The sequence below is a fragment of the Trichoplusia ni genome, chromosome 22 (genome assembly GCF_003590095.1).
Source record: "Trichoplusia ni isolate ovarian cell line Hi5 chromosome 22, tn1, whole genome shotgun sequence".
NCBI classification, from domain to species: Eukaryota; Metazoa; Arthropoda; class Insecta; order Lepidoptera; family Noctuidae; genus Trichoplusia; species Trichoplusia ni.
Window position 1 is genome coordinate 5627120 of NC_039499.1, and position 24196 is coordinate 5651315.

General features: G+C 34.2%; 1 protein-coding gene across 1 annotated transcript in view; it reads right to left on the minus strand.

Moving 5' to 3' along the window:
* Nucleotides 1-24196, minus strand: part of LOC113504440 (disintegrin and metalloproteinase domain-containing protein 11) — a 385396-nt gene that overhangs the window by 315625 nt on the left and 45575 nt on the right. Inside the window, exon 3 of the mRNA XM_026886724.1 lies at nt 14345-14389. Coding sequence (XP_026742525.1) covers nt 14345-14389 — 45 coding nt within the window. The remainder of the gene's footprint in view (nt 1-14344; nt 14390-24196) is intronic.

The following is a 24196-nucleotide window of genomic DNA, read 5'->3' on the forward strand; positions in this document are numbered from 1 at the left end:
ACGATTACATGGCAAAGCCAGCATTTGTGAATGTTATGAAATGTAATATTATTATTTCATTCAGGTTCTAATGTAACATTAGACTAATTAGCTGCGGTGACCAAATGTATCGGGTATCTACTACGTCGCTATGGGATGGCATAACAGATGGATCCTGCAGGCGCATAAGCCTTAGTTAATAATAAAACACATGAAAAACAATATTCTCTATAAAAATGTCTCACGCTATCATGACTCATAAGATAGCTTACTAATTAATAAAAACAGATAAAGCTTCGTATTCGTCGAGTATTATCTGACAAAAGAACAGGAGAAAAGCTACTAATTCTAAAGGTACGGATTCTGAACAAAAAAGACACACCTTCATTTTCTACATAGAAACAACTGCTCAAACAAAATTAGTTCCCTTGCCTATAGGACGGTAGTTTAAGTTTAACAATGACCACCCCGTATCAGGGGTAGGAGTTCTAAAAATAAAAAGGTCAACAATTACCCCTATAGTGAGGGTGTTTCCAGGTGACTGGCGGCTAAGTCATGTGTACGCCGGCCAATGATCGTTCAGGCTCACAATGCCCGTGACTAGGAACCTGGGGGCCTACTACAGTCTCTCAAATTAATATTATCTTAGTTGTGGAAGCGTGACAGTGCTACATACTGTAGAGCGCCGTCTCTCTTCCACAGCTTCAGTAATATTACTTTAGAAGATGATGGTAGGCCTCCTCTGCTCATTAGCTTACTCAAATGAACTATCAACGAGAAATTCAGTTTAATTTTAGGATGTAAAACAAATTTCTGAACAACTTTGGAATAGGCACTTGGTCAGCTTCACAAACCAGAAAAAAGGCGACGGGGGCCCTATGATAGATAGTGCAGATTTTCGGGTACAGTATTTTTAAGAAGGATTGATATATGAAACATATTAATACGACAAGAAGTCTTATCAAGTCTAGTTTAGTGAAATACCAGTTAAAGGTTTTCGACAATCAGCTCAGGAATTACTCAAAAAAAATATATATCATTTTAATTCCCTTAGCATTCTGAAACTGAACTGAACTGAAACGTGATAATATTATGATTTTTATTTGCATCATGTTTATAAAGTTATTTTCAGTACGTTTTTGTTTACCATATTAATTAATAAACATCTTTTCATGCTGCGATATTAGTTTTGCGAGATCGGAATTAATTACTTTCCTTATTTATAGACAACGTTTAGAGTACACAAGTATGTGATTTATAGTTTATATTATGGTGCAAATGGTGCAGAAAAAAAGAAATAGGAATATTTTCTTCACTCATTTTTTATATTAAAATTTTAAGTTATGCAGAGGAATGAGAATCATGTGGTGAGGAAGGTGTTGAGTATGAATGTGGATGAATATAAGGGAATAGGACGACCAAGGAAACGATGGATGGATTCTGTGAAAGACGATATGGCTGCAAAAAGTGTTTCTTGTGGGATGACGTCAGATAAAAAGGTATGAAAGAAGAAGACATGTTGCACCGATCCCAAAAAATAATTGAGATAAGGGCAGGGGAATGATGAATTTTCAATTCTCGTTTTTACTATCATTGGTAAAGAACCTTTGTCTAGGTAAAGGTTATTGATATTAAGTGTCAAATATTACAATAGTCTATGATAAAAACTTTCTTGGAAAACGTTATTTAATTTTGCAGGAGCAATATTTATACCAATCTTTACCGAACGTTGTATATCCGAATAATACTCACACATCAGGATTAACGAACAGTAAAAATAAACAAGTATCCCATTCCCACATCATTATACATTAATTACTGAAGGCGTTACACCGGAGAGGATGTATCGCGGACCGTCCTAAAGGTAAACAGGCAATAAAAACAAACGATTAACGGAACGTAACGATCGGTTAGCGTGCGTCCCACCTACAGGAGTAATCGGCCCACTCATCTGTGACGGCATTTGTTTTTTAGGACGAGATCGAAGATAAAATGCAGAGTCGGAAAACTTGACATTGAAAGAAACTAGCTTCTTAATATGAACTTGAAAGGTTTAATAATAGTTTAACTGGTTATGATTATTGATAAAATAATGATTTATATCTAGAACCACTATGGGAAATTGTGGGATGCGGGGACGCTAAAATGTTACAGTAATTTACCTACATGAAAAAAGAATAAGTTAGTTTCAATTTTATTTTTTATTTTTTTTCGCTTGACCTTTGAAAAGGTTAAATAGATTCTTGATAAGATCAGCATTGTTTTACCCAGTCATATAAATGCGTGACTCTCACATCATACTCACCTAAACTTGGTACTTATCAAATATTTTTTCATCCAACCCCGATTTTTTACCTACTTCTTGCAAAATTTTCAATAATAATAGTATTAATTTTGCACAGAAAACGTAACTGACATTATCTTGACCCGAGGACCGGAGTTTTTCCAGAATGTTCTAAACATTGTGGAAGGTGTTATACCTGAGTGAGCCGTCTGTCTGTACGTACGTGTGTATAATTTAAGAACCAGCAATTTCCGCACGTCCGACAGACCGCCCGTCCGATACTAGGGCGGGGACACACTCCGACCACTTCAACCAACAATAGTTGATAAAGGTATGTGATGACTTACTTTGGTGAAATATATTTCTTTGCTTTTTATTTGATGACTTTTGATGCAGTGATTATCATTATCATCCAGTTACAATCAAGACAGTCTAGACTAGGTATCTCTCACTCTCAGAGTACAAAAAGCCTTAGGAAACTTCTCTACCCAATGTACTTTAGTTGGTTGGTGCAGTGACTGACCAGAGTGTTGTTTATTAATAACCTAAACTAAAGTTGAATAATGTTCTTCAGCTTATTGAAAAAATAAACATAATTAATAAAATTTTGGTTCACGGTAAGTTAAACGCTTCAATAGTTACGCAATCAATACATAGTCAAACATTCCCTAACATGATTTAGTAATTAGCAAAGGTTATAGTAAAATTCTAAGTCACCATAACTTCACAAATCGATTAAAATCCCAAATACCTTCCCATATACGATCATAGTCACTCACTAAAAAAACACAACCTATAAATTTTATGGCGAACGGTATTTGAATACTGAGATGACAAGTAACACGCCCCTTGGCGGCCCCTGCGTCCCCCGTGACTTCTTATGGGGTATTTGTCTTCAAAGGAATATATTTTGATGGTGTGACATAACTAATGTTACATACATCACCTTTAATGGTATTTTTGTAGTGTTTGGATCAATTGTGGTATTGAAAATAAATGTTCGTAATCGGAGAATTTCATATAGATTTAGTTTTTAAGCATTCTGGTACTTTGCAGCTAACTTGTGCCTTAGGCAAAGGTATCGAAGGAACGGAATGACTTTTGTCTTGCAAGCCAACTTACTTCTCTCTAAGCCATGATCTACGCATAATCACCTTAAAAAATAAGCACCAAACTTCAAATTTCGATTTTCCTCTAAATAGCAACTCAGCGACTAAACTACTAAAACATCATAATTATATTACAGAACTCTTTACTCTTGTTCTACTAAACTAAAATCACTGAGACACATGTCGCCGCCCCCGCTGTGCCTCAGTACTAAGGCGTCACGATTTCACGCAGGTGCCGGAGCGCGCAAACTGCAATCCCCCACGTACACACACACACATACACACATCGCTACATGTTGCTTTGTACACACACTAAAAATACTCTACAATGATACCGTATTTTATACAGGTATTGCATTAAAATTTAATTATAGGTAATAATGTCACGTTTTATCCAAGTTGCTATGATGGCCTGAATGAAATTGAAAAACCAGTCAAGAGCGAGTTGGACTTGCGGCACTGAGTCTACAGAAATAGACTAAAGAAGAAGAAATTGGTTGAGTGACAAATAAATATATTAGTGTTGTAATAAACTGCAGAACTATCATATCATGATACAGCCTCTTGACGCAAAGACAGGCAGCAGGGCCTCAGTTATAAATAAACTCTTTATCTTAGTACCCTAAAAAATAATCATTTGCTAAAAATGCAGGTGCAGAAAAATCTAACATTCTACTTTTAGACCCCGAATTATAATAGTGCCTTGTGTCAAATGTCTTTCTTTCACCATTTTTCACATACCCGTCTAGACAATCATGTATCAACATACTATCAAAGTGGTTAAAACATTCAATATCGCCATTAAAGACCTAAACAGAATTATAAAATCAACTATTACGAACCAAAACATTGCATCACCAACGGTCTAAATACTTGACTATAAGCCCAACCAGTAATTCTAACTACATGATTTACACAACCATATTTACTGCATCCAACAGCAACATTTGCTGCAGTATTTACATTAATACTCCTGTAGTGTATCGCGTCTCTGCCTGCCCTGCCCCGGTGAAGCGTGAATATTTGGCCAGTCCGGGCACACATGCGGAATCCCCCGGCGCCGCTCGAAGCGGACGTTATTATTTTCATTCAAATTTCAGCTTCCAGTGGGACGGTTTAGTGGAATGGGAAAATTGTAGTAAGTTAGATTCTTGAGCCCAAATATTACATTATCTTATGTAATTTAGATGCGAAGCCTCTCTTTGTTGTTTTTATATCGATATATTCAAGTTCGGTATTTTATTTTTATAGGACTCGATTTGAATCAAGATATTTATTTTACTATTTATATTTTTAGTTGAAGTTATCTGACGTGACTCTGATCAATTAAACCTTCCTTTCAAATATAGCTTGTAACTTATTACTGACGTCCTCACTTCTCATGCCTCCTTCAATAAAGCTAAAGCTCTATAATATTAAAGGCAACATAAATTAAAGAAGACCTCAACTCAAGCTATCTCTGTCCTCATATAAAAATATCTGTTCCACCATATTTTCAGGTTAACCTGCGTTCTGCATCAAAGATCCCGAAGCTACTCCTATATACACATATGTATGTATAAGACCATATACTACACACAAGTCGTAGTACGATAATCTCTATAGAGATGTCTTAACCCCCCTCCTGCGTACAAACTCGTATATTTGGATAGAACGTGTACTCAACTCCCGGAGGACGACTCAAACGTTTCTGTAAAATACTAGTTTAAGCTTCCTTAGAAAATAGGAACTTTATTATTATATCTTGCTTCTTAGTTTGTACTTCTATTTCGTAAATATAATATTTCACTTAATGTAAGATGGTTTAAAAGGGTTTAGTTTCTAAAGAGTTTATAACGTTTTATTTTAAGCAATGTCGAGTAAAATATTTTTCATGGATTTTCTAAAATTTGGTTCACCTTCTTGATTTTGTTAAGAGATGAAAAACGCAATGGAAAAATAGGGAATCACTAAAAAGATGGAAACTTTTTCAAATTGAGGAGTAATTCAATTATAAATTGTTGAACACCAATCGCCTAGTATTAATACACAATTCTACAAATATTGACCATATAACATCACAACTAACAAATCAGCAAACAAATTGACCTGTTTACATGCTCACATGCGTTCGTCAGATATTCACAAAAACCAGTTATCGACACGTTTGTTTCAACAACAGTTAATTGTAGTTTTATTTACTTTTCTATTACCGTTTCAATATCATGAATATTTTATGGAATTTTCTCTCTAGAAACACTATCAAAAATCAAGAATCTCCTTCTTTTTGATGTCGGTTAAAAAGACAATATTTTTTCCACCTATCAATTTAGAACACAACATAATGTAGAGCGGTGTAATATATACCTATATTTCATAACAATACGTACCTAAGCAAGAAAAATAAGATGAACCTTAACACCGCTAAATGCTTACCCAGCTAACCACTCAAAAAATAATGAATAGAATCGTTAAAACCATCTCAAGTGCTTTGTAAACGAAAAATGAGAAAATGGAAGTTTCGAAGCCAGTTTCACTATTTATCTGTTTATTCAGGCATCGCAAAAACTGCGGACCGTGACGAGGCCGGCTTTAGATTAAAATATACAGGAGTTAAAATACAGAGGGAGTTTGGAGGAGCGGAGAGCTGTGGGGAGCGGAGAGGGCTGTGTCCAGTTGATACTAATAATAATAGCTTCATGTGCGGCGTGCATGACAGTCTATAAAAGAGCACTCATAGACGATGTATAGCTTTCGGTACGGTATGATATAAAATGTAATGTGTGATCAAATTAATATTTTTTTGAGCCACGGCTTCCGATATATACCTAAACTAAGCGGACGAGAGTAAATTTAAATATTTTTGCTCATTTCGTTAACAGTTAAGCAGTGATACAACAAATAACAGTAACGAAACAATCCATTCTTTTTCTTACGTTCATTCATTGATCAAGTTATTTTTAATGTAAGCATTTAATTAGTAATTTAGCTATCATAATACATTTAGAACCGCTATCTTATACACATCATATAATAGAAGATACAACAACACATAATAAACCTCTATTCTAATAAAACTTTATTTAACCCACAAGCAGCTTAGGACTTAATATTAACGAAGTTATAGCGGGTCTAGTACGTAGCGAACTGGCAACACTGGCCACAAGACGCTCCTGATTTTAAACGAAGTAAATTTATCTTCCAAAGTAACGTAAGTGTTGCCACCTTTGCGCTGGACTTTTAAAACGTGGCGTAAAACTTGGCTCGAGCTGGATTTATGAATTCTTAGAGAGTAGGTTTACTCTGCATACTGTGGGGCCAAGGCTCGTTTACGGTTACTTTTTTAGAACGATATTTGGGTTTTAATGTTACCAAAGTTGTCAATTATTTGGTTTGATTGGTGATCTAAGTAGACAGGCATTTTTTTTACATGCCGTTTCTTTAACATCATTTTTTAGTATTTACTAACAAGCTCTGTCTACATTGTATTTAATTTACAAAAAAATATTCCCAAGACAGTTTTACGACTATTATTCTTAAAGTTCCAAAAAGTATTATACTCACCAGTCATCATAGTCACACAAAAAATAAAAGCAAAATCAAAATCAACCTGCAACACAAATCCCCACACTGTGAACCACGAAGCCACTCCGTCAAAGTTTATCATCAGAAGTCACCCGGCGTTACTTCACTTTACGGTACCCTTTACGACGATATTAAATGGGGTTTAATTTAAAAATTTAACACCCTTCCGCCATTTACAGCGGCTCGTGTTATCGGACAGGTAATAGAAAAAATATATATCGACTTCTGCAACATGATATTGGAGACGTCTCGCTTTTGTTTTACTCATAAAGCTTGAGAAATATAGATAAATTTTATTTATTTTGCTAAGCTTTCTATAAAGTGTTTCATACTTGTATTATATTTAATAGCACTTTTAACTATAGAAACAATCATATTTTATAAAATCAAAATTGAACCTCTCGTACATAAGTTTGCTACTGTCGATCCTACACTATTGTATGGTAAATTTATTATTTCGTTGAATGTTATTTCTTATCAAGCACAGAAAGTTGTGTTGTATTAAAGTATGAAACATACAAATATTGTAAGTATGATCGAAGTCTGTTTAAACATGTTTCATACGGGGAGAACGCAAAACTTTATATAAAGAAGATCACGAGAGTTTTTCTGTGAGTTTTCCTGCATCTAACCACTCTCATTAACTATAACTAATGTTGTACACCTTTACCGGCAAGATATAGCTGTACCTACATCAGTAATATTACGTAAGCATACATAAGATACGTTTATCAAACAGAGTATGTATAATATAGCTGCGTTGTATTTAAATTTTGAGTTACTTAGACCATAAAAAGCTTCAAGATATAAAAAAAAATGCAATTTTTATCTTGCTTTTTAGCAGCAATACTCGTCCATTGAAACAGGCCTAAAATAATTGTATTTACTGTAGATAAAACTAACGAATAAATCATCCCATGACAAACAGAATTTCATACAGAATATTTACAATAATTTAACACCTAAACTTAAATGTTTGCTAACCGTAAAATCAAAATCCGCACGCAGCAAAAAATACACATTAATATTTCGTTAAACATTAAAATGATAAACGTTCAAACAAATATCTGGCAATAAATTAATAAAGAACAACATGTTCACTACTAAAACAAATACAATTACAATAACAGTTGTTTTTGATTGGTTGTTTAACGAAATCTTAATTTAACTTTAACTAGATTGGAAAATATCAATTGGAATAATTTGTTGACATTGCTGTTTATAATGACATGCGTTGACGTCACAATAGCGTTTTGATATGCGTCTGTAGGTGATCATTATGGAACTAATTATTTCGCATATTAGTTTCGAATTGAATTTTGCTTTGTGGACAGGATCAGTTTTAATTAAATATGGTTCTGATGAATAAGTAAATCGCTGTTGGTCAAAGGTATCATCTTGATTTGAGTCTATCGAAATGGTTTGCATTTTGTTGAACTATCTAATTTTTTGATTGAGTATGACTATGTTGATGCTAACCAAACATTATTTTAATTTAAACCTGCTTTTTAGACTTTAAACAACCTATGTTGGACTTGGTTTTGTTGTCACAGGATTAAACTTAACTCCGTAATTTTTATGAACCGACTGCTAATCTGAACTCTAGAACCCTTTTATCTTACCAACCACTAACTAGGGTTCTTAACTATTAATGCCAATGACGACAAACAAAAGACATTTTGCATTTTGAAAATTGCAATTTATCAATGCCAAATCGAAAACCATATATTAACTAATTAAAAAAGAATACTATTAAGATTTTTCATTGATCTTTTTAAAGCTCACAGGTGAGTACCAAACGTCATCCGGTGTGTATACATCTCGCCGCCGGCACGATTTCCAAAATGTTACCAATAAACCTGCGCCATGACACCTCAATCTACACAAAGGCGGTCTATTTCGGCGTCTAAAGGAAGGGAACTCAAATCAAGTGGCCGGTGACAATGTACGGGAAATCAGCAACAATAGCCCACTGAAGTATAGCCTCTTAGCCTCGCGAAACGAACGTATATGTAGTGCGGGTATAGAAAATACTTAGCCGAGAATGAATAGGAAGAATTTCTTATAATAAAATGTGCGGAAATATTAAATATTTTCAGTGGGGAACTGCGAATACTGAAGCTCTTTTCGTTTATAAATTTTTGATATATCAAAGGATTAACGTTGTACGTTTAAAATTGTTAATACTCAAAAGTACTCAAAACATTTCATATGCAATTCTTCTTACATATCAATATACCATACAAAAGTAATCTGCAAAGAGACATTTCATATCTCATCGAATCCGATACTTTAATTGCTAGCTCCATTACAATTCGTATGCAGTTCATTTGAAAAAAAAAACCTATTCTTTAAAAGCAATAGTTGATACACGGTATTCAATACACTATGCATTATGCGCAACAACACCAAATTATGTTTCGTGGAACTGACCAAGTATTGCAGCTATTTCACAAATAACACTCGTGCATCTAAATAACGAATAACGTACAATTTCAAAAATTAATTGATATGTATCATTGATCACTGTTAATTTGAATGTATGTTTCAATAATGAAAACTTGTATAAAGTAGAGTCACAAAAACACCAACTTCACGTTTCTCGAGAGCCGAAATGTTTTATTTCTGAATAAAAATAACTAGATTTTATAATCTTTAATGTTAATTTACGTTTGGATACTGAATACTATAGGGCCTACCACACCTTAAAAAAACACCACCATTGCAAAAAATGTAACACTTGTGTTGGTGAACAAAACACCAACAAAAAATTTGAAGTTTTTCGCCAACCTCGATAGATGGCGTTGGCGTCGAAATATATCGCACTAAGGTCTCGTTCTTACTGTTTGATAGAAAATTGTTGTTAGTTCCATTTAAGGTTTGTTGCAAATCCAACCATTGAAACGTCAATCTTTCTACGCGTCAAATTTGTTTATACAATTTAAACTTAATATAATCATACACACAACTTCTAAGAATTAAGTTATAGAACCAGTGTCACTTTATAGATGTCTTTGAAACCGCTTATAGACAAGTATTTCCTGTCAATTTAGTGTTACATACAATACCATATGTTATACAAAACCACAAACATTGATGATGTGCTAAATGCATACTATTTGTTTGAACGCTGACCAAATTATACACAATACCTGCATCGACAAGTCAAACATTTCCTCCACACTATAATATTATAATATATGTGTTTTCGTATAGGAATTTAGACTTTACAAGGAGGTTACTATGTTCAAAAAGAAATGTGATTCCCTCAGACCGGTCATGTTCATAAACATTGCACGGATAGTCGAGTGCACAGCAAGCATGACATGTCGCACGTTCAAATCCCACGTAGGACAATGATGTTTGTGATCCACGAACGCTTTTTTTTAATCTTCGTTCATATGATTTAAATCTTTGTAAGATCTCCTGGGCACAAATTGAAATAATCAATCTCTAAATACAACAGCTGGTGTTTCTTTACTTTTCGCAATTATCAGAGCCACAATCTGAACTGATCACCTTGCTGAGTTGTGATCTATTAAAAAAAAGATATCTGCTATGAAAAACGAACTTCTATCACCAACGAAGAGCTTAAGAAAAAAAATGAGAATAACTCCGTTCTCTACACAAACAAGTTATTTCGTTCTTTAACTTTATAAAAGATTGCAATGTTCTAAATAAACAGCATATTGAAGTCTGCGCAGCAATCAGGCTGGAGTCAGGCAGTCCCCGCGCGCGACGACCCGTGAACGTTCAAACTTACCTTCCCTCATTATGTGTTTGTCGTGCTTATAAAAATGTGCCTTTAAAAGCCAATATTTAACTGAATTCAAAGGCATAATGGCGAATATAGGGAGTAATGGCGTGTATTTTATTTTACACTTGGATTTCGGTTTTGAACTCGCTTATAATATATGTCACCCACAGTTGAAAATTGATATTTTTTACTGAGGTTTGAAGTTTAAAACTAATATATAAAATTCCCGTGTTAGTTACCGTACTCCTCCGAAACGGTTCGAGCGATTTTTATGAAATTTTGTACACATATTGGGTAAGTCTGAGAATAGAACAACATCTATTTTTCATACCACTAAGTGATAAGGGTTGCTCACACTAAAAAAAATATTTTATTTTTTGGATGAAATTGTTTGTTTTTATTTTTTTTATAATGTGGCAATAAAAAAAACATACCCACAACTAGAAAAAAAAATATTCAAATAACGTTTGCTGGGTCAGCTAGTATGAAATATGAAACTAAATGACAAATCGAATTGATAACTTTATATAAATCAATTTTGTGGTGTAGGGTTATGAATCTTAGTACTTCAAATAAATTGTAGCGCTGGTTTTATATTCGGTTCATGTGTCACCAATACATGCATAAAAAAAAATACATTCGTGTGCAAGTATCACTTCCAAACAGATAAACTAAGCGATTTGTAACCTGCTTTCTACAGATCTAAAAAGCTGAGGATCTCCCCAAAAACATGTTGTCTTACAAAGAAGCAACACCCATTTATTTCACTTAACATAAAATAAATAAACTTACAAAATAGCCTCATCAATTTGCCGTAGCGTCGCAATTCCGAGGCCGCGCTCGAGCGACAAGCAGACCAATGAATTCTTATACATTTATCGTTCAATAATAAAGTTTTTCCATAGCCCTACACTTATTAGCTCCGTGGAATATATTAAATTCCTCGCCGGTCGAGCATTTCTCTCGCAATATTCATATTTTTCATATCTACCTCTGTATTATGATTTTCTTTGAGTTTTACGGTCGGTGTGTCATTGACGGAGGATGTGGGTGTTATAACTCCTGAGATGAGAAATAGGCAAAAGCGGGGATGTAGGCCTGACGCAGATTCAGGAGCGTTTTGTTAAGTCGCGCCTGCGCTATCCCCGCACGAAGTACCCACATGTGGGATGCTTTGATTTCCTGCGAAATTGAATATTTGTTTTGATGGTAAAGCTGGTGCTATGGGTTTTTAATATCAGGTATTTGGAAATATAATTCAATAATACCTAATAGACTCAAATTTTAACATGATAAAAAACACAGTTCTAGTCATCAGTTCCTAGCACGCCATCTAATACCCATAGCAATCAAAATATCATTAGAAGCGTTTATTTATAGACCTGGCTTTACTAAGCTTAAATGAGTCAAATCGACAATTTTACTTCAAAAGATTTTATCTGCAGTAATCTGCAAAATTTGCAAACCAAACCTAAACACCACCCCTGGGAGCCAGCCGCGCGACTAAAACACCAAAGAAGCCATCAAAATCATTTAAATTAACAATGAACCGCAAAACTTAAGTTGTATAATAAAACAACATAACAGCGGTCGTTCGTATTTAACATAAAAACTTTGCTTATTAACATAAACAAAGTTTGTCAAGTTAATAATATAATTATGGGATCTAATCCGAACATTAATAGAGGGGTCAAGTGCCCTGGTTAATTGATGTGTCGCTTCCAAAGTTCTTCAATTAATATGTGAAAGTTTACGGTAAGTGTATGTAGATGGCGGTATGCTATACCATTTTCTTGATATATGTTTATACATACATATATATCACAAGACGTGTTGTAAGAGACATGGTATATAGAGAATTACCTGTCGCGAACAATTGAACTTTTAAACAGTTGCTTCAATTCCAATATCTTGAAAGATGTTTTATGTACAAAATACTCAAGAATTATTTAAGTCCCTAGCGTAACCTATAGCATTTCTGTTTCTAAATAACGTGCTATAATGTATAGACAATATCTCCTTGAAATTAACGTTCTCTTTATCAATTTCTGGATAACAACTATCACCAATCATGCAATTTCTGTAAAGGTTGACTTAGCTTACCAACACCACAACAGATCTAGTCCTGAAAATGCCAAACAATCTTCTACTAGGCACGAAATGCCAGTAAACTGTTGACTGACGGATCAGCCTGTAGCTGCCAGTAATGCGGGGATCCCGGGATCCCGGCTATTGATCCAGGATTACACGGGCACGTGTTAAACTGGCCGCAGCTTGCACTGAATCTGGAAAAAGGCAAGTTCACTTACCCTTGTAGCGTTTATTATTTTAAGATAGGTATTTTATTCTCATATTCATGCAGATATTAAAACTTTGTGAACAATATTTGTTTTTATTTCAGCAAGGCTCGACAATTAGGCTATATCCTAAAGGCTAAGATATTGAAATAGTTTAGTAAATCGCATCGACAACCTAGGGGAAAGTAATTAAAATTTTATTTCAATACATCACGTGACTTTCGCCGTCATATATGTATTTGGGCGACTCAATGAGTATTAAACATTTTTGTTAACTATTGTAGGCGAAGACTACATACTAAGTACATTAAATGTATAACTACGAAAAAACTACATAAAAAACTAACCAAACAAACAAAACAATCTAAACAAATACACTTGATCTAATCCTCATTTAAAAACTAAGAGGGGTCTAGCATCTAAGTTAATTCAAACCGCGGCTCCGGAGTTATTCAGTTAATCGTTTCTGGCAAGTATAAGTAGACCCGTCCCGCGGGACAAATAACCGAGTCTAGATGATAGATACTGCTGAATAAATTATGCGGGAGCTAATCGATGCAAGTTTAGTAATTGTCTCGAGATCGCTTGTGATCGAGGGGATTTGTTTCATAAGTGCTAGTGCGATAAATGTTGATGAAACTTGATGGTATGATGATAATAGGGATTCTAGGATAGGGACAGTAACGGATACGTATTTCTTTCTCTTGTCTCAAAAACATAAATTGTTCAAATTACAGTAAATGGAAATTACTCGTGACGTCGCTTCCATGTATTAATTTTGAGAATTCGTAACGTCATAAGCCCCGGCCACTTTAAGACAGTTTATGTTTGAGAGTTTTCATTGTTTGGATACAGGCAAATACATGTTTAATATTATTTAATTAACTAGCTGACTGACGGATTTAACTTTTATCTTTATATCGCTCCCATTTCGATGGTTTTTATAGGTTTTTTTAAGTTCTTGTTATTACTTGCACGTACGTTACTGATTTTTTGAGATTTTTACGATGTTAATAATTAAATAAAAGTATTTTGAGGGGGGTGTGATTTATTATAAAGGGAAAGAATTCATAATAAAAAAGCAATAAACTTCGTTTAAAAATAGTTTTCTTTCTCGTTAAGCATGTTTGGAGTAAATTTTTTGTTAAATATTTTAATGAATACTATTATTATTATTATTCCTTTTTGTTTCTTTAGGGGTGATTTTTACTTTTACATAGACTGATTGGTTTACTCCAACATTTTGTAAAATTACCAAGAATTTTGTTTTGTTTTTGGCTTATTTTAAGTTATAAAATTTGAAGGATGGTTTTTGTTAATATGAATGAAGAAGAGTAATGCAGTTTTAACTTACTTGTATCAGATAGCATTGCGTATGAAATCAGCGCATGACATGAATCTGGAAAAAGGAAAACATGTTTAGTATAGAAGAAAGATTAAATTTAAATAGAACAAGTAGGTATAGAAAATTGTACAAGATTACTGTAATGCAAATGATTTGCAAAAACAAAGATGGAAAGCTGCAAACTGGTGTAAAAAAAATATATACAAGAAAGCTCGCATTTCTCTACATAATACTATTGCTCAGTTATTCAGTGATACGTAAGCAGAATCTTCAAGGCTACAAATGTATTATCTACGCTAAAGAGTGCGATGGAAATTCAGCCAAAAATATGAATCCCGAACGGCACATCGCACTTTTTCGTCGCCACACACGTACAATTTTAATCACACCACAGAACCCATTCCACGCACACACACAAACGCTAAATAATTAATAACACATGGGGAAGCACCGTCGCCGTCGCCAGATTCACACAACAGTTCATACATAAAGCGAATCACGTCTCTAGAGAGAAAAACAATCCATCAGTTGTTGGGTCCCTCAAACGGCACTCCATACACCGCAGAACGTATCACACATATACACGTAACATGAAAAACACGCACACATACACGCCAGTCGCATAAACTCACACGAGCGTAACATACACTCAAAAATGTAGGGAATTCACTCACTCACACATTCGCAACGGGGAATATCGACACACACATTGCATCCGTCAACATAGAACACAGATGCATCACAATACACAGATGGAACATGACTGTGTGGGTGACTGGCTGACTACAAACATCAGATTCTGCGATTTCATATAAAAATACTTTTTCATTAATTTTGTTAATTGGACTTAGATAAACATTTCGAGCAAATTCAGTTCGTATTACTTATAATTGGAGATAATCTGCAGACGTAAGCCTCTGCCAATCCCATATTATATATTCGTGGAACACATAACCCAATAGTAGGATTTGTCGAAAACTATTTAAACTTAATTGATTTTAATTCCAGCTCTGTTTATTTAAATTACGATTTTATTGATTTCAAAGCCGCCTTTTTTCAATCGAATTTCTTTTGAAAATTAAAATATAGGCTTAGACACAAAAAAAGTTGTTTTACGTGAACTTCAGTACGTTACTAGTGTAGTTCAATCATATTAAAAAAGACATAGGCTTCTTCCACGCTGGACTTAATGCAGTCACAAATAAAATATAAGATAAGATCACTTGGGCCTCCGTCCAAGAATACACATTTATATGAAAATTACACGACGCGTCACAAAATACGGGGATAGATCAAGAATCGCGGCACGTACGCGGGCGTGCAGCCGGCCTAAACGGTCCCCTTCCGAGTTTTCTCTTGACCCACATCGGGCTGCAGGGAAAAACTTGCAGATTATCGAATGTGGCGAAAGTTGGACACAGTCGTAATAATGCTGACCGTTCTGCAGTTAGAAACGGTTATATTACAGACGAACGAAAGTTTTATCTGATGGATAGTTGGTTTATTATGTGCTACTGATAAGTTACGTCGTATATTTTAAAGCTGTGACTGTAGAGGTTTGGTATTGTGTAAAGCGAGAGGATTAAACAACTTTCCCATAGACACTACAAAACCTTATTCTGCTAACGTCTCGTGCAGTCAAAGGAGTTCACTCATCATTAGACTATATCAATTCAACCGCAAAAATTCAAATTCAACCGATTCAAAACGAACTTTCACAAAAATTTTCTCATTTCCAACCTTAACAGAATGATGTTTCTTCTTTCCTTAGCAAACGTTCACAAATAAACAAAATACATGTAAAAACATCGATGCAAAGACGAATATTTCCGCTACCATCAAATGTCTCCCATATTAATTTTCCGCGCGGCCTACCGCGGAACGTTTCAAAGAACTTTCATACCTTCGGGTTTTTATGATTTTCGTGTATTCAAAGTATTGCAGTCCTTTGGGACGAACCTATGGCAATCACGACTAGTTAAGTATTAACGGTACAGCGATTGACAAGTTTCTGTTCATTTTTATGTGAAGTATTTTTGTTTTTTTAAGTATGTATGTACTATTGCAAGGCGTGTCATAAGATGTTTTGTTAATAATCACATTTAACATCAAATATAAGTTATTTTTAGGAAAAAATACACAAGCATTACTTTAAAATGGCGTCTTCTACCTCCAACCCTCCAATTGTCGTAAACTGTCAATTCAAATTTCCATTCCAGAACATTCTATTCTACTCTAAATTCAAATGCAATTTACAAACTGGCCATTATTTTATTTGACGTTCTCTTTTCTGTTGTCATATAAATAAGTATAAATGTGTATTTTATAGTTGTACAAACACATTCGAGCAATCTCAAAAATCTATATCTACACTCTATACTTAACATATAAAGCTGAAGAGTTTGGTTGTTTGAACGCGCTAATCTCAGGAACTACTGGTTCAAATTAAAAAATTCTTTTTGTGTTGAATAGAACATTCATCGAGGAAGGTTTTAGGCTATATACTATCACGCTGCGAATAATAGGAGCGAAGATACAATTTAAAATGTGGAAAAAACATCTTTGAGGGCTTCCATCCAAAAATTCCTAACTTATATCTTCTAAACACGCGGACGAAGTCCGGGCAACAGCTAGTGATGAATAACAACCATCAAGAGTCGCTCTCGCACATAAAGAGTTCCATACTATTTACAACTATATGCACTTTAGTATAAAGTTAGGGTCGCTAATAGACATGGGCAGACCTCCAAAGACTAATAAAGAATGGTTGTTTTGGCATTGTAGAATACAATAAAAAAAACAGTTTACAAACTACTCATAAACAGAGAAAAACAAATTAAAACTATCATACTAAAAGCATTTTAAAGTTAAATATTAAAATTATTTTTTGCATTCTGTTCGTAGACAAAATTGCCCGAAGCACAAGTTAGTTAGTCTTATGTTGTCATAACGCTCGTAAAGGCTTTTAATAAATTAGTGTAAGTAGGTATTATTAATAAAATATTTTGCTCATATCATAACAACTTAATTTGAAGAAAAATTAACTTAAAACGAAGATTTGAGGTGACTTAAAAGATCAGGATTTGTTCTGAATCTGACAAAATCTCATGACTATCATTCAAATGCATTATTTTTATAATTTGATAGCCAAAGGGTAAAAAAGTAGACCTGACCTGACCGCGTGTCCGTCAGTTATGAAGCTGTATCTCATGAACCGTGATAGGTAGAGAGTTGGAATTTCAGGTGATATTGATGTCTGTTGCAGCAATTGTAAAAACTACAAAAACAAAAAGTTTCACTAAGCAAATTTTAGAGCTGTCAAAAACTTGTAAGCTTTAACAAACAGATATTTAGCTACGGAAGTTCTTCGTTCCTATATTTAAACTCCTTTTAGGTACGAAACAATTTAAATGACAACGAGTAGAACCTTTTTAATCAAGGAAGCCTGCATCACAACACTAAACACCAAGTACAGTTCAAATTACGGGTCCTACATATCTCGGGACAAGACAGCCTGCCAACTTACTAACTCGATTGACCCATAACACCTCGCCATTTAGTATACACATGCACGCCAGGTGCCTGCCTGCCTGCATGCATTTAAATCGAATATTACAAAGCGGATATCTCGTATAACCACCTTAAGGTTCTTTAGATTATTCAGAGGAATGTGTTTGCGATATGCGAATTCGTTAGTATATTGTAGAGGTTAAAATATGGATAAATTATGAAGGAAAATTTTGAAATAAAAATATATTCTACAACATTTCACACAACGCCATCTAGTGTCAAACTAAGCAAATTTCGTATTATAGGTACTAGACAACTGATAAACATAATTTTATACCTCTAAATACATACATAATATAGATAAATTACACCCAGACGCAGAAAAAATGGTCGTGCTTATCACACAGATGTTTGTCTTGGGTGGGAATAGTACCCACGACCTATGGTATAGCAATCAGGGCCACTAACCACTAGACCTACGGAAAATGTTTCCCGACACATCAATTACAAAATAAAAGTCTTCGTATTTCATCATACGTATAATTCTCAAGTCCACAGTTCATTTTCGTCCTGACACCATTGTGTCAGTGCGTACCGTATACCCCACCGGGTCTGACGTCGTAAGCCTCTATAGAAAATTAATTCGGCCAATCTAAACTGTCTTAAAGACAAATCAGTTTGGAACTTAGCGGACTCCTCGGGGAGATCCGATATTATCCGGATTACACAGATGTGATACCGGATGAGATCCGAATGTGTGAACTATCAACGGATTTTAGAACTTCAGTGTAGGCTTGGTGTTAGGAACAATAGGTATTGTTTTGTAGTTAATTCTGTCAAAATATTTTTCTTTGTATTATTTCGTTGGTTAGGTACAATGATACTAAACTTAGTAAATAAATAAATATTATTAAGCACGTCGATTTCGTCCGTCCCGTAAATTATGTATTATTTTGCTAAATAGGCTTTTAATTTAAGTTTGATTTACTAAACTGCTGTATGAGGATATGATTAAAAACTCTTTTTGGATCCTTAGATTATACATGTTAGTACTTATAAAACTTTTGCCAAAACATAAAAATAATTAATATTCTTACTAGTTATTAAAATAACAATCTCCTGACCAGACACAATACTATTTATTTTGTATTTTCTTTTAATATTGTACTTTTTCAAAAGAAATATGGCTTTAACATTTTAATTACATCTACTAATTGGATTTGAATAATTTGGCTTTTTATAAAAAAATAACTATAATTGGAACATGTACGAAGTTCACTGATCTTAGTTAATTTGAAATTAAATTCCAAATAATAAATACGTGAATAGTTTTATTTCTTTTTACGTCTTAAGATTTAGTATTCAAAAAAATGTTAACAAGTTACAAATTACAAAGAATTGTAGTTATTTGTGTACAGGGTAATAACAAACGGAAGAGAGATTAAATAACGCAAAGATCACATTTGAATGGTCACATATTAGCAATGTATATACATACAGATACATGAACTAGGCTGCTTTTGTAAGACGACTAAAAAATCACGGTGTATACCCATACACTTACTTATATCAAACCACTGAACATCATACAAAAAACAGAAAGCCTATCCTATATATATAGAGATACAAAGTGTCTTCTATTTATCAAATTCAATAGGAGTTATTATTAATAAGGCGACGGGAGTGGTTTAAAAGTTCACCATTAACAATACAGCTTTAAAATGCTTTATAAAGTTTGATCGGTCTCTCCGACTATACCAGTACTAGTACGAGCATATCGAACCTGCATTAATTATTAACTTGGGCTCATGTACTCCTAACACATCCCTTCTAAACTACGATGCATATTGATGAGCAACCATTGTTGATAATTATAATTAAATAAAACAAGCTGATGAATAAAAAAACTTCACAATTATTTCTTAATAGGTATTGCAAAATTAAATGAGCCAGTATCATCATGACATACCTGCATACAAACGTCTTCAAAATTATTTGTTAACTTTGCAAAATTAAATGAGCAAGTATTATCACGACAAACATTCATTAAAACGAGTTAAATCGTTTTATCAGTCACTATACGTCCTGTCAAACAGAACAGTTCAAATATTTCCAGATTTTAAATAAAACCTACATACAGTAACAACTGCGACAATACTTCCGAGCTAAAATTAATCAGAGGCGAAGTCAAAGCAAAGGTACATAATTCATTCATCCAGATACAAAAGTTTGTAAGTGTTCCTCAAGCGAGTTCTTATCGGCCGGCCCTCCAGTGCGAGCTACGCTGTACCTACAGCAGTCGTATAGCTTTGAAGTGCTTTAATTAGTTTTTGAGTTCATTTTCAGCAAGTTTTCTTCTTCAAGTTCTTTCTATGTTTAGAAATGTTATGTAGAGTTTGGCTGTTTGTAAGTCATATGCTGCATAGTTGCTTACAGTGCTAGTAATGAGTTCAGCCCTTGTTGGGTTTTTAGTAATAATATTCCACAACTTTCAGTCAACGCCATCTAGTGTCAAACTAAGCAAAGCTTGTATTGTAAGCACCACCCAGAAAACTAATTTAAAAAACACCTACTATGATGAACGCCTGATATTTAATTTCATTGTTTATACCGTCTGTCTTTGCTATATGAGTAGACCCCTTGCACAACCCTGGGTATTAATAATGGCTTAATAAGTTGGCTAAATAAGCTATCGAATAGTTTAATGCTAAACTGTGTACTGTGTGTGGGCTTCAGTTATTTATTAGTTAATTAAAATGACAATCTCACAACCAGTTAGAAATTTAACTTAAGTTAACGGAACGACTAAAATATGCTGGTTAAGTTAAAATTTAACTTGGGTGTTTGTATTATTAAGGTGGGCCGAAAATTCTAAATTATATTTGTATGTCATCAATTGAAAGTTAGTTAATTAATTTCTGACGAAAATGATTAATTGCAGAGTTGATTTGTGAAGTTCTAATAAAATCACTTTTAGGATTACGTCAATCATTGCAAATAAATTGATACGCAATGAAAACGCTTACAAAATGTCTTGTTCCTGAAAAACTATAGCTTTATCACATCTAGTCACAAAATACACAGTTTAAAACGACATTTCTAGGCACTAGATAACTTGTAGGTATACATAAAAAAACACTGCTAAAAAATCAATAAAATATTACAAAGAGTGCACAGAAAAATAAACTGACTGTAGATGAGTTCGAACAAAATGCATTTACACGAGTATCCCTTTGAAACGATTATTTAAACCTTCAGGATGTCTACCACGATATCCTCGCGTGAGAAAGCGGGACGTCGCTCTACGCCTTATAACGCGCTGTCCTTATTTCAGAAGTGTTTGTGACCCCTGAGAAGGCAGCGTGACCCCTGACGTCATCAGTTTGCACATTAAAATGTCTATTACATTCAAACTTGTACAGTAACTAGATTCAATTCTCAAGTCTAAGATTGTCTTTTGCGAGTAAATGCGAGATTTATTAATTTTGCTGCTTTGAGTTGACTGTGTCATTTCCAAAGAAATATTTTAGTTATAAACTGTTTTGTTGCAAGTACATTTGTTCTTTGAATAGTTCGTTTTATAGGAGGAAGACAAAAATAAGATAAGTGAATTAAAAAGATCTAGAATTACCTTAAATCCAGACAGACAGTTGTTTATAATATGAGCACTATCGTATTCAGTCCATTGTATTATACTTGGTGAAGTCACGCAAAGAGGTTTTACTTCCCTTAACGAAACACAATAGTCTTCAAGCTACTATAGCCAGTATCTATTGACCTAGTACGTCATATAGAATTATCCAGACACAGGACCTACGCAAGAACTGGTACTGGAACGACACACTAAAGGGTCAGCACACCTACAGACTAGCGGTGAAGCGACTAATTCAACAACAATGGAAACTCAACAACTCTATACCTCTTAATATACGGCCTATATTAGCGTGGCATAATTTTATTAAATCGTATCGTTGTAATGTGTGGCTTGTTGTTTATGAATTTGAGTCGTATTGAAAGAGGCTAAGGTTTAGTTTCGGTTGACTTGGTTTGTTAATGCGTGGGTTGTGCTGACCCAGGGTCACGGGTTAGTTCATCGTACACAACAAATATGAGTATGATGGGTTTGTATCAGACTGCATGTCTGCCGCTACGAATTGTCTGTATATGTAGTATCAAGGCCGGGTTTTTAAGGGGATGGGCAGAAATCTGCTTTACAATACGTACAATACAGGGCTGGTATTGTTGGTCGCTCTTTAAATTTTTATGGGACGACCAGTTATGCTTGCCCCGGGCTTTGATCGAGGATAAAATCTAGAATAAACGTTCAATAAGCGACATCGATCACTTAAAACCATGAAAGTAAAACTGGTAGGCAAAAATAAGCTTATATTCTGACAGAAATTGAAATAAAAAGAAATATTTCAGCATTGAAATCCAACTTAAAAAACGAAATCAAGAAATCGATAGCTTCTGAAGCAATATTCCAGATTGAAGTTCAACCCTAAAATCTCGCAGGATGTTGCGAACTCTGCCCAAACACTGTCAAGTCGTCAAGAAGTTGTGTCAGTGGGGCAAACTTGTTTCTGACTCGCGTATAATAAGCCAAGCCATCAACTTGGCCCTTTGTACTTCAACTTGAGAGCAAATAATGATGGGAAACCGACTAGTTTACAAGCAGACGAAAATCTGATTTATAAGTTAAAGAAGTGGATTTTTTTGTTACAAGTAATATTTTAACAGCATTTTTTTTATTTTAAAAAATATGTCTCAAAGTGTTCCTTATATTTATAGGTACTAAGCTATCCTATCTTTTAAGTTGGATCAAACTGCTGCAAATTTGACTCAATTCGGTTACGTAGTTTAGGAGCCCATCTCGGACAATATGTCGAAAAAAATAATAATATATTAAATAGATTTAATAAAAACCCAGTACAAAAATATAAAGGCCCAAGCCTTCCGTGGTCACATAGCCATGATTTTTAATCTACTTAATGCAATAACCAAAAAGTTTCCAATCCAAGTAAATATTTGAAGAGAACATGACATGTCGTACAGTCTAAGCCTACTCGAGAACTATGCAAGCCTCGCAACTGGGTCAAATTGATCTGGGTTTTGTTTGTCAAAAAGTTTCCTAGCAGGAAACAGGTAGAGTATTCGTCCATAAACTGTATTGTTTAGTTCGCTGCGGATCGGGTCCACTTATTTTTTGCCGAGTTATTGAAAAATAGCGATTTTTGTATCGAAACTCATAATAGTTATTTCGGGTGAATTGGGACTTTTTTGGCCGTTCTTTTTTGATTTCCTCATTACTCCGTGCCATTCGATAACCGTTCCGGAATAATTGACGTTGTTACGTTAAAAAGTATTACGCTCTTCTTGAGTTGCCTTTTCATACTACATCCATATTGAACTTATGCAAGTAAATTCCAATGAAAATACAGTAAACTGGAGTAAACTTTGAACAAAACGAAATATTCAATAAAAAGCAGGCAGCTCACAAATTCCGATATTTCAAGGGTTATTAGCTAATTAAAAAATAATCCCCGCTCAATGGCGAGCCGGCGCGGCAGCGGAGCAGGCAATAACGCACAACCACTGCAAATACGATAAAAACACAAATGCCGGAGCCTGTTATTTATCTACACGCTTTTCCCTTTATAGGGTGAACAGAACAGTGTAGCAGGAGAGGCATTTAAGTGGCTCCGTATCTGTAACGAGTTTGTTAGTTAGAGTAAGAACTCTTTTGTAAAGGCTTGTTCAAATCTTGTGTAATTGAACTTCACTTGTCACACGTAATAGGTATGATGGCTGGGTTTATAAATTAAAAATTCTGTTAAGTACCTCAGTTAGATGATTCAAAAATGTTAGACACCTTTTTGTATAAATATTTTTCCCTTTTTCTGAACAACAAGAATTGTCAAAGATAAACTGCTATAAAGTTTAGGAGAGGTTTTGCTTGTGACGATTTTGATGAACGACGAACGATTTCCTAAAATGTATACACATCGTGTTGTCATGCGTAAGTTCCATTCACCTAAATTAGTTCAATTTTTGTTATTTTTATTAATAATTAATAAAAAATCCGTATCTATTTTTATGCATTCAAAAAGTACATCATCATCCCCATTACACATTACTAATATAAAAATAACTCGTCTATTTATTTGTCTTATTCGTTCGCATAATTTATTTAGCAATTATTTTGTTTCTGTATCTGAATGGAAGTTTACTTACGCGCACTCGAGGTCGCGTATCTTACTGACCGAATACACCGCTATCTACATTAATAACTACATATGTGACGCATGACATCGATATATATTAATATATGCTTAGCATACTAATTGTCAT